The sequence below is a fragment of the Rhinichthys klamathensis genome, unplaced genomic scaffold, assembly GCF_029890125.1.
Source record: "Rhinichthys klamathensis goyatoka isolate OS25496 unplaced genomic scaffold, OSU_Roscu_1.1 h1tg000303l_1, whole genome shotgun sequence".
In the NCBI taxonomy this organism is placed as follows: Eukaryota; Metazoa; Chordata; class Actinopteri; order Cypriniformes; family Leuciscidae; genus Rhinichthys; species Rhinichthys klamathensis.
Window position 1 is genome coordinate 2,724,754 of NW_026606822.1, and position 12,742 is coordinate 2,737,495.

The following is a 12,742-nucleotide window of genomic DNA, read 5'->3' on the forward strand; positions in this document are numbered from 1 at the left end:
AGATTGAACAGTGTGACCCAAGTGAGATCTTGGGTGAAAGCCAAAGCAGACTGTGCAACAAAAAAAAATCCTCATTTTGACATCCTCAAGTTGAAATGGTGCAACACAAACCCAAACAAGATTTTTGCTGGAAAGGTTTAGTCTGGAGTTTGTCGTCATTGGACAAAAAAGACGCTAATGATGCCGAAATTACCCACTTCACCCTCAATAAACTCTTGTCTTTGCCCCGAAGAGCTTAAATGTTATCACGTGATTTGATCTGTCTTTTTATGCTGTAGTCTATGATGCGTCAGATACAGGATGCAGATGGCTCTTTTTCCATTGGCTCACGTGAATCTAGGGGTGTGTCTCTACTCAGCTACCTTGCTGACTCCACCCAGGCACTTAGTCCTCCTGCCTATGAGAAGACAAGCAACCCGCCACTTACACACCTCCCTGTTCTTGACACTAAGTTACAGGATGATGATCTATCAAAGACGCCCACAGAAGATGTATGAATTTATAGTTTTTTTGTTGTTGTTTATATATACTGTGTGTATATACATACATATATATATATATTTATTTAAATATTAGATATTAAATATTAAAATATAAAAAAATATGTCATAATAAATAATATAATATTACTGTATTTTTCAAATTTGTATTATTATAAGCAATAACCAATTTTATAAAAATAAAAAAAAATCATTAGACATTTTTCAGTATTGCTGCTTGGCCCCTAATTATTTTAGTATATTGTTTTATATTTGTATTATTTTATCAATAACCACTTTTATAATAAAAAATAAAATATTTAGTTGTTTAAAAAAAAAAAAAAAAAGATTTATTGTAATTTTTTTATTATATATTTGTTTTAAAATGACATTAAATTGGTTTAATGTTTTATATATTAAGAAAACATCTGTTATGATATTAAACAATGTAAAAAAAAAAAAAGCTAAACAGTTGCGAAAAAATATTCAGAAATGACTTCTTTCCATTGATAACCCTAGGCAGAGGAGAGTGTGGAGTGGCCCTCGGAGACTGACACAGCTTCCCCCAGTCCTGCGGGCAGCAAGCGAGACTCCATATTCCTCTTCCACCGCTACAGCACGCCTGACATCCTCAAGCAAAATGGAGAGGTGAGCCCTAGCACAGGTGAAGGAGACGCTCCAGAGACGACGGCCCCTGAAGAGGAGACCACGTTCAAGCAGGGACTTAAAGACAGACCTGCACTGAAGGACAGAAAGGCAGGCAAAGCACAGAAGAGAGCCGTGGCTAAGAGAGTTGCTTCACTGCTAGAGGAACTGAATAAAGAGCTGGAGGAAACAAGCAATGTAGAGACGTTAAAGAAACTAGATCTGCAGATACGCCAACTCAGTGAGGTCTTGAAGGTGAGATCGGTGGATGGGTGGATTGATGGACTAGTAGAGTAATTAAAAAAAAGAAAAATTATAGATGGATGTGTAAATGTGTAAAAACATATTCCGGGACATATTTCACCCCAAAATGAAAAGGATATTTTTTTTTACTACGCCTTTATTTATTTTTTATAGAGTAAAGCAAATAGGCATAATTTAGGACCATATTTATATATTTTGTTAAATATATATTTTAAATGATTTTTGTCACAATTTTATATATATATATATATAATTAAAATAAATGACTTTTTTCTTTTCATTTAATTTGTGGGGTGAAATTGACCTGAATATGTTTTCATGAGATTGACCCTATATTGTGATGGAGTTGGACTGTTTTTCTCTATGCATTGTGGGTAAATGTCTGTTTGCTGCCGTCTCATTGACTTGTTTTTCATCTTTCCTGATGTTAGAAGGACCTCGAGCCTCCACAGATGCCCTCATCTCAGATACTAGCAGTAGAGGAAGAGGAAGTGCTGGGCAGTTTCGACTTCCTCTCTGCAGATTGTAATGAAGATGAAATCTCATGTATGGGCAGCATCAGACTCGGGTACACTGGGTAAGTCAACACATTTTTAGCTGGGCTGTCCAAGTAAATCCCATAAAGAAATGCCAAAACAATTGCCACAAATTCAAGAGACAAAAAAAAAAAGTAAAATGTAAAATTACAACTAAATGTAGTAGAACAAATACTAACATGATGTATAAATACTTTAAAATAAAGTAGCTTTTTTTCTCATTACAGAGGTGGGAATGGTACAAAAAAATAGTTTTCATTTTTTTATTGGGGGGGATATAATTTAGACATGTTTTTGAGAGTTTAAATGGCAAATCTATTGGTGCAAAAGAAATATCTTCAGCATTGATCCGACCATATGGGCCAATGAATACAAGTCTGTATAAATGCATGCAAAAAAGGAAAGTTGCTGTGGTAACATGTTAAATTAAGACTTAAAGTGCCATCTTGTGGATGAAGTGGGGTAATGCATGAAATGTGCATTCTCACATTGATTATTCAGACAAAGGTCAGATGCCTATGCATATTATTTTATGTAATTAACAATCACACATTTAAACAAGATATTATGTTTAATTTACATTTGCATGGATATCATGATATTCCACAACTTTTTTTTGCATATAAAATAGCAAATATTAATTCAGGTTTCAGGTTTCAGAAAAAAAGAAATACTAAATATCTATCTTTATAATAATTAAATTATAAAAATAATATTTTAGTTATTAAAATCAAATCATTTAGGCAAGGCAGGTTTATTTATATTGCACATTTTATTCACAATGGTAATTCAAAGTGCTTTAAAATTGCTTAAATATAAAAATTGCTATGTGTATATATATATATATATATATATATATATATAAGGCCAAACTTTATTTGATTTGATTTGATTTCAGGGTTGGTTCATTTAATGAGAACAGCCTGAAAAGCATGGGTCTGTTATCTCAGGATAAGAACTCTCCATCCTCTGAGGACATGGGTGAAGCGCAGGTCAGACAGCGAGGAGACGCTGCAGTAAAGCCGTCACTCACTACAGGAGTCTACAGTCTGGATCAAGCTCTTGAAAGCCACCTCAGTGTGTGTGTAGTGCTGCTGAGTGTGAGGAATCAGTCTCATTAAACCAGTGTTGATTAATCACACACTAATCATCAATATATAGCCTATTGTTACTTTGTGTAAGTGTGTGCGTAAGCTCAAGTTCTGTCTCCTCCCAGGCATTGAAGCATTCTGACTCCGATCTTGTGCATGAAGACATCATGGAGGAACTGTCACGCCAGGTTGACGTGCTGGAAAAAATCTGTGCTCTGGCGCAGAGGATGATAGATGAAATCTCAGTGACAGAGCGTAAGTCTAGCAAAATACCAGGCCTTGAATGAGTAGCTATACCACTGAGATATCTCTCCTTAGATCCTAATACTTGAGATTTATCGATTACCCACAAACACTAATACTAACCTTCAGTTTATGATTGATTATGGCACATTTTCGTTCCCATACCATCTAAGGGTAACACTAGAATATGTAATATGAGCTACGACTGTTACTTTATACTGTTGGGGGTCACAGGCTCTCTCCCGTGTCAGTGTGAAGCGCTGTAGATGCATTAGTCATGTGTGTGGATGTGTCTCAGTGTTGGCCAGAGCTCCTAAGGGGATTGAAGTATTTTGGAAGGACTGCAGCGAGAGTGATTCGCCTTTCTGCTGCCCTGCGGATGGTTTTCTCAGGACACTGCGCAAACATTACATCCACAAAGTCAAAGCCAAACAGCCAGGCCAGACTGATGCAGGTGCAGATGTTCTCTTCTAATGTTCTGATCCACAAACCACTGAAATAAAATAATAATGTTACAGTATATTCTATTCTTTCTTGAGAATCTCATTCACAAAAATATTGTACTAATTTCTGCTGGATTTTTTTATTCTATTCTATTTTTTTAAAAAGAATTTTTGTTTTTATATTATGTTCTAATATATTTTTTGAAAAAGTATTTTTTAATTTTTTAATAATTTAAAAAGCTTTGTATAAATAATTCTTAATACTAATACTTAATTGTCCTTGAAATAATCTTTGTATAATAAAATAAATATATATTCTTGTCCCTTTGAATTTAATAATTAATTTTCAAAAAACTGAAATCCCTCAATTTGTAAATAAATATCTAATAATCTATATATAATATTATATATAGAATAATTGCATATAATTTTACAGTATAATTTACTATAATAGTATAATGTTATTATATTTTAAATTATATTATTTTATTATATATTGTTATTTTACTATATTTTTAATTGTATTATAATAATATATTTTTTTAAAGATCTTCAAAATGATACTTAATTGTCTTTGAAATAATCTAATAAACTTTGTATAATAAAGTAAATGTATGGTTTATTCATTGTCATTTATTTTTCAAACAACTAAAATATCTAATATTTTATTATATATATATATTTTATTTTACTATATTATTTTTATTATTATTATATTTATTGTTTCATCAGAATTTAATTCTTAAACTAGCATCCAATAATTTGTAAAATAATAAATATATTTTGTGTTGTCTGTTCTATTTTATTGTTCCTCTCACACTACTGAAATAGTCTACATCTAAAGTATAGATGTTTGTGGTCTCTCTCCTGCAGTTTTCAGTCAGTTGCTGTATCAGGTGCAGTGCAGCTGTATGATGGCGTCTGTGACTCTGTGCACTACAGACCGAGTGACTGTGTTCCAGCTCTTAGTCTACCTCAACAGATGGAGTATACGTGACTTTGGGGAGCACATCTCTCTCCTCTCTAAAGAAGGTAACAGCGCAGAGTGTTTGCAGACACATCTCACTCTAGGATGCAAACGTCACAGAAACTAGGCTTAAATACAGATGCTTCTGTCCTCGATGGTTCCCTGCGAGTTTACTGCTTTCAACATCAATCAATCACCCTCAAGGATTCTTCCCATTAGATCTCATTAAGAGACTTCCCCCTGTCTTTCTCCCTCGGATCGGCTTGCTGCAGTGTATCTGATAGCCTGTCTGGAGAGTCCCAAGAGGAGGCGAGCTCTGCAAAAGCTGAAAGGGAAGCGCATCTCTGAGCTGCAGCCGACAGGACGTGTCCTCCAGCTCCTGGCCGAGCTACAGACGGACGCTAATCACAAGGTGTCTTCAGCGGCCTCGACCTGCCTCAGCAGAGCCAAGCGCTCCAAATCCTTCAGGACAAAGGTAGAAGAAGCCTGAAGGCCTGTTCACATCATGGATGATAACGATATAGTATTCAAAATAATTCTAAATATAAAACAATTGCAGAGTCCGCACCGCTATAACTATAACGAAAATGGCACTGAGGAACGAGATTGTTGGAATCACCTTCAAAAGATTTTTTACAGCGTATGAACAATAAAGATACTGACAGCCAATCAAAATCCATTTAATGTGGCAGGCCGCACACACATAGGTAAATCTTCATAGTTATCGTTCTTGGTGTGAATGGGCCTTAACTTGCTATCAAACACAAATACTACTTAAACCTTGTTTTTCACAAAGCTATCTTTCTTATTGTTATCCCATGTAATCACATTCAAGCATTTTTAAATGTGGATTAAAGGAGAACTCCGGCGCAAAATGAACCTTTGGTCTAATTACACATTGTTACCTAGTCAACCGTTATCTGAGATTTGTTTTCATGATTATCGAATGTAAACAGTTTTATCTCTAAAAACAGTTTAGCCTATAAAGCTAGTATAACGCTAGTATATTGGGCATAGTGTAATGACAAATAAAAATTGCTTGTTAATACCACTAACAAGGCTCAAAATAGCCCCACACTAACACGGTAGCATAATGAGGGTCCCTACCTTCAAACCGAAGCATTGAGAACTTTGTCAGTGTCCAGACAGTTTAATAAGAAGATATTTTAAACATACAGTCAACTTCGCGTATACAGGCAGAAGCCATCTTTGAAATACAGTCTTTACCAGTCGATCTACGAACACCTATTGGGCATAGTGTAACGTCATTACACTATGCCCAATATACTAGTGTTATACTAGCTTTATAGGCTAAACTGTTTTTAGAGATAAAACTATTTACATTCGATAATCATGAAAACAAATCTCAGATAACGGTTGACTAGGTAACAATGTGTAATTAGACCAAAGGTTCATTTTGCGCCGGAGTTCTCCTTTAATAGAGCTGAGCTTTTCATGTGATATAGTTGTGTGGCTTTTATAGGCAGTGGTTCACTACACAGACCTGTTGAAAAACAGCAACACACATGTGCGGCGCGAGGCCTGTCTGGCTCTGAAAAGTCTGAAGGTAAATAGCTGCTCTTTTAGTGCGTTTGCTTTCTATTGACCTTTTACTGCTGTTGATATTTATGATACAATGAAAAGTGACACTTAAGACATTTATAATGTCATTTTGAAAATTCACATTTTCCAAAAAGCAGCACAACTGTGTTCAACATTGATAATAATAAGAAATGTTTCTTGAGCAGCAAATCAGCATATTATGGCGCTTTTCCATTACCATTACCAGCTCGACTCGACTCGCCTTGGCTCGCCTCGACTCGGCTCGCTTTTCGCTCCGTTTTCCATTGCAGAAAGTACCGCCACAAATAGTACCCGGTCGTCATAGCGACGCATTTCGTTCCTCGTTGCCCCATCAAGCTCTCGCTGGATCCTCTCTTCGGCAACCAAACAAAGGAATGTCTGCACCTCCTCGTTTGACCACGGCGTATTCTTCCGAGTTGCCATAATAATAGTAGTAAGTTTAGTAACTATCTCTGGCCAAACTATTTAAAATACTCCATCTGGCGCGTGCAATGATGACGCAGATTCTCTGTGACCAATCAGCAGTCGGCATTGTTTTCACGTCACATTTTAGTATCGGCTTAGCTCGCCTCAGCTCGCTTGGAACCTCGCCGCAGGTGGTACGAAAAAAAGTACCCGAAAGCAGGTACAGGTACAACTTTTACACAGTGGAAAACCAAACAAAGGCGAGCCGAGCCGAGGCGAGCTGGTACTGTGTAGTGGAAAAGCGCCATTATAATCATTTCTGAAGGAACTTGAGTAATGATGGTGAAAATTCAGCTTTGCATCACAGGAATAAATTACATTTTAAAATGTATTCAAATACAAAACTACATTTTTTTAAATTGTAATAATATTTCACAATACTGTTTTTGGTGCATCAAATAAATGCAGGCTTGATGAGCATAAGAGACTTCTTTCAAAAACATGTAAAAATCCTACAGACTCGAAATTTTGGATTTTAGAGAAGAATATGCATTTGTGTAATGTTTTGTTATTTATGCGTTTCTGTGTGTATTATTTGAGATGATCAGTTTAGATGAAGGGGTTCTGTGTTTTCTTAGGCCTCAGAGAGTGCAGAGCATGTAGCTGAGCTGTGGCGCTCCGCAGACGAAGACCTGAGGAACGCCGCACGAGAGACCGTACTGTCCTTTGGTACGTGACCCTTAGGCTGTAATTACTGCGTCTATGTCATATGCTGTATTTCTCACACTATCAACACATACACTCACCTAAAGGATTATTAGGAACACCATACTAATACTGTGTTTGACCCCCTTTCGCCTTCAGAACTGCCTTAATTCTACGTGGCATTGATTCAACAAGGTGCTGAAAGCATTCTTTAGAAATGTTGGCCCATATTGATAGGATAGCATCTTGCAGTTGATGGAGATTTGTGGGATGCACATCCAGGGCACGAAGCTCCCGTTCCACCACATCCCAAAGCTGCTCTATTGGGTTGAGATCTAGTGACTGTGGGGGCCATTTTAGTACAGTGAACTCATCGTCATGTTCAAGAAACCAATTTGAAATGATTCGAGCTTTGTGACATGGTGCATTATCCTGCTGGAAGTAGCCATCAGAGGATGGGTACATGGTGGCCATAAAGGGATGGACATGGTCAGAAACAATGCTCAGGTAGGCCGTGGCATTTAAACGATGCCCAATTGGCACTAAGGGGCCTAAAGTGTGCCAAGAAAACATCCCCCACACCATTACACCACCACCACCAGCCTGCACAGTGGTAACAAGGCATGATGGATCCATGTTCTCATTCTGTTTACGCCAAATTCTGACTCTACCATCTGAATGTCTCAACAGAAATCGAGACGCATCAGACCAGGCAACATTTTTCCAGTCTTCAACTGTTCAATTTTGGTGAGCTCTTGCAAATTGTAGCCTCTTTTTCCTATTTGTAGTGGAGATGAGTGGTACCCGGTGGGGTCTTCTGCTGTTGTAGCCCATCCGCCTCAAGGTTGTGCGTGTTGTGGCTTCACAAATGCTTTGCTGCATACCTCGGTTGTAACGAGTGGTTATTTCAGTCAAAGTTGCTCTTCTATCAGCTTGAATCAGTCGGCCCATTCTCCTCTGACCTCTAGCATCAACAAGGCATTTCCGCCCACAGGACTGCCGCATACTGGATGTTTTTCCCTTTTCACACCATTCTTTGTAAACCCTAGAAATGGTTGTGCGTGAAAATCCCAGTAACTGAGCAGATTGTGAAATACTCAGACCGGCCCGTCTGGCACCAACAACCGTGCCACGCTCAAAATTGCTTAAATCACCTTTCTTTCCCATTCTGACATTCAGTTTGGAGTTCAGGAGATTGTCTTGACCAGGACCACACCCCTAAATGCATTGAAGCAACTGCCATGTGATTGGTTGATTAGATAATTACATTAATGAGAAATTGAACAGGTGTTCCTAATAATCCTTTAGGTGAGTGTACATGCGCTGTGTCCGAATCCAAAGGCTTGCTTTGCTGCCTAGTCAGTCAGTCAGTAGCTGTTTCCATCCAAAGTTGTGAATTTAACTTGTGTGCAAAGTTTGGTATATCGCATAAAACATTTGCGAATAAAGCAGCATTTCCATCCCATGTGTTCAAGAGAACAAAACATCACTTCATGGGAAATTGGCAGAAAATATTATCTGTAATAAAAATGGAAGTTGCTGCAATTGGAGAAGCCACCGTGGCTCTTTTTTCACAAATTATAAATGACTTCCACCCTGGAGCACGCAGACGAAAGCAATAAATGCTCTCATGTTCAGATGCCTGATGTTTGTGTATGCAATCATGTGAGACAGTTCTGGGAAGTTATTATACCAAATCATATTGATGACAGACTCGGGCTCAGGCATTTCAGAATGATCAAACCAATATTTGAGATGCTGTGCGATATAATTGGTCCGCTGGTTAGTCAAGTCTAGTCCCCTTTATTTCAATAGTGCTTTATACATTACAGATTGTTTCAACGCAGCTTTACAGTGATAACAGGAAAATAATGTATTTCGGCTGTTGTTCAGCTGAAGTCAGTTCAGTGTTGATTCAGTTCCGTTGTAAAGATCATCAATTATTAAATCAGTTCATTTCATCTATAAAGCAGTTCTGCAGAAAAACGATGTCATCGTCCAGCTCAGTTCAGTTCTCATTCAACTGCGTCTGTACAGTCAGATCAATAATTGTTATAATATTGTTGAATATTAAGTGTCCCCAACTAAGCAAGCCAGAGGCGACAGTGGCAAGGAACCCAAACTCCATCAGGTGACAGAATGGAGAAAAAAAACCTTGGGAGAAACCAGGCTCAGTCTAGTTCTCCTCTGGCCAACGAACAAACACGGTGTGATTATGATTCAGGCACCATCACAAGTCAGAATTCATCATAGCATTCAAATATTCATCTAGTTCCTTTTGCTTAAAGATCGGATTCATCACGCCAGAATGGAGTCGAAACTGGCCATAGGGTCTGTGCGGAGGACCTGTCTGGTTCTTGTGGTCTTTGCTGAGGATCTGGGCCGATGGCTGTCGTGTCGATGAGGCCTTCTCAGGGGATTGTCTAGTAGACACAATCTCTGCTGACATTCAGGGACTCGTTGTGGTCGTGTCTAGCTGCAGGTCCCCCATCTGATCTGGATATGGACTAGATCCGGCTGACTATGGTAACCTCGGGATAAGGATGAGACTGACAGACTAATATTAGCGCAGATGCCATTCTTCTTACGATGTATCAAGTACATCAGGTGTTCTAGGAAGTGTTCCCGGTTCCGGCTGACCTAATTCCTGCAGCCTAACAATCCTTTAACGGATGTGAATTATAGAAATGTGATAATGTGTATGCCAGGGTAAAGAGATGTGTTTTAAGACTAGATCTAAACTGACAGAGTGTGTCTACCGAACAATGCTAGGAAGACTGTTCCAAAGTCTGGATGCTAAATAGGAAAAGGATCTACCAGCTGCATTATCAACTGGCCAGAATTTTGAGATCGCAATAGACATGAAGGACTATAATGCACTAAGAGCTCGCTCAAGTATTGAGGTGCTAAACCATTTAGTGCTTTGTAAGTAATTTGCAAGATTTTCAAATGTATACGATGTTTAATAGGGAGCCAATGCAGAGTTGACAGAACGGGGCTAATATGGTCATACTTCCTGTTTCTGGTAAGAACTCGAGCTAATGCGTTTTGGACCAGCTGGAGAAGGGCAACCAGCCAGAGCATTACAATAATCTAGCCTTGAGGTCATGAACGCATGAACTAACTCTGCCTTTGTCACTGAGAGCATGTGTCGTAATTTTAGATATATTTTTAAGATGGAAAAATGTGGTTTTACAGATGTTGGAAATAAGATCAAAGAGCAGACCCAGGTTCCTAACTGACAACGAAGACTTGACAGAACATCCATCAACTGTTAGACAGTATTCTAGGTTTATATCACATGTGGAGGCTTTTGGTCCAATGATTAGAATCTCTGTTTTTTCAGAATGTAGTTGTAGGAAATTATTACTAGTCATCCTATTTTTTTATATCAACTATGTATTCCTTTAATTTTGTGAATTGGTAAGTTTTGTCAGGGCGCAAAGAAATATAGAGCTGAGTATCATCAGCATAACAGTGAAAACGCCATGTTATCCAATCACATCCTCTGTTGAGGCAGGTTTTTGTTTCGCATCAAGGGAGATTTATTCAGTAAATGTGTTTCCATTGTAGTTTATGTCAATGTCTTCTTACCGGATAAAAAAATGATCTGCCTCAATTGAGCTCTTAAGTTTTTATGGGGATTTTTTTAATTTTAGCGTTTACATCCAGTTTTTTTTTATGCGATAACGCTAACTTTGCATAAAAATAGGTGAATGGAAACATAGCTAATGACTCAAGGTTAACTAACTCCCTCAAGTTTTTCCAAACCTGTATGAGTTGTTTTTTTCTGCAACCAGCCAGTTGATGATAGCCACTGACTTCCATAGTATTTTTTTCTTCGAAATATCTTCTTTTGTGTTCATCAGAAGAAACTCGTACAGGTTTGGAACAACTTGAGTGTGAGTAAATGATGACAGAATTTTCATTTTTGGGTGAACTATCCCTTTAATAGACAGCGTTGCATGAAGGCACCTCCTTAGTTTTGAGACCATCTTCCAAAAAATGTCACGTCTCATGATCTAGAACAAATTCAAGTCAGTTTGAATGACTTATTTTCCTACTAAGTTTCTTTTCATTCACAGGGAATCATATATGTTCACACAAGTGCTTTATCTTCTTTTAAATTACATGTAATTTATCCCCATACTATATATAACACTTCTTGTAAAGTGCAGAGGTGCCGTCACCAGTTTCCCAGACTGAGCCCTTTTTCTTTCTTAGGTAAGAAAGGTCACATGGCATTCCAGCGCATGGATCAGATCTACGAGCTACAGGACGAGGCTTACAAGAACCTGGAAACAGAAATCACAATCTTATAGGACGATCACAAACTCAATCTGTTACCTGATTGGATGGTGCTGAGAGACTGCGAGGTTTTGATTGAATACATTCCATCTGTGTGTACACATTAAGTATTTAATATGCAGTTTTATTATTGTCTTTTTATGTAATTTTAATTTTTAATTATAAGTGAAATATTTATAAATAAACTGTCTTCTATATTCATGTATCAAAATGAGTAAACATGAAATATATTGATAATAAATGTACATAAGTGAACTCTGACTTTGTTCAATTACTGTGTAAAACCACTAACAACTTCCCCATAATAAGCAACCCAAAATCAAATAATTAATATGCTCACATCTTCAAACATCAACAGCTTGAATTAGTTTACATAAAATTGTAACACTTTTCCATTTTTAACATACTTCTAAAGCATTTGTTGATCTTATTTCATATTTAAACGTTTACTAATACATTAAAAGTTCTGTCAATTAAATAGACCTGAGCTAACATTAATTAAAATTAATAGTTGTATTTTATCAAGTAACGTTATAGTTAATGTAATAAATCTTACCAAATTGTCTTCTACAATCCATTCCATGTCTAGGTTTTTCATAATACCAGGATGTGTCACAATATTTTACAAAAAAGCACAATCTCACAAATGGAGCTCATTCACATAAAAAAAAAGGAAATGCAAAATATTTCAGACTTTGTTACTTTCATGGTAATTTAGCACATTTTCTTCATCAAATTCTCATATCTGTAAAATAATTATGAAATTATATTTTATAAGTATTTTACAGTAATGAGAATTTAATTGGTAAAATAAGCTTAATTACCATAAGTGTCTTTTTTCTTTTGAAGTAAAACATGACCTGAACCTTTCTTGACTTCATCTTTTAATGCCAATTTTCAAGGCGAGAACAGAATATGACAAATAATAAACAAACTCTATAACAAACTATACATTTTAATTTTATAGAATTTTTTTATTGCCATTTTAAAAACATCTGTATGAATAAAACCTTTACCTTGTGAGCAGGTCTGTCTAGTAAAACTGCTTTGATGAGACTCGCCCTGCACTATG

General features: G+C 37.0%; 1 protein-coding gene across 1 annotated transcript in view; it reads left to right on the forward strand.

Annotated features, from left to right (window-relative positions):
- ripor3 (RIPOR family member 3) overlaps window positions 1-11,925 on the forward strand; it is a 49,976-nt gene extending 38,051 nt beyond the window's left edge. The window contains exons 13-23 of the mRNA XM_056270480.1: window positions 279-491; window positions 999-1,379; window positions 1,820-1,965; window positions 2,823-3,024; window positions 3,141-3,270; window positions 3,557-3,712; window positions 4,575-4,733; window positions 4,941-5,143; window positions 6,152-6,235; window positions 7,296-7,386; window positions 11,587-11,925. Of these exons, the coding sequence (XP_056126455.1) occupies window positions 279-491; window positions 999-1,379; window positions 1,820-1,965; window positions 2,823-3,024; window positions 3,141-3,270; window positions 3,557-3,712; window positions 4,575-4,733; window positions 4,941-5,143; window positions 6,152-6,235; window positions 7,296-7,386; window positions 11,587-11,684 (1,863 nt within the window). The 3' untranslated portion in view covers window positions 11,685-11,925. The remainder of the gene's footprint in view (window positions 1-278; window positions 492-998; window positions 1,380-1,819; window positions 1,966-2,822; window positions 3,025-3,140; window positions 3,271-3,556; window positions 3,713-4,574; window positions 4,734-4,940; window positions 5,144-6,151; window positions 6,236-7,295; window positions 7,387-11,586) is intronic.
- The last annotated feature ends 817 nt before the right edge of the window (window positions 11,926-12,742 follow it).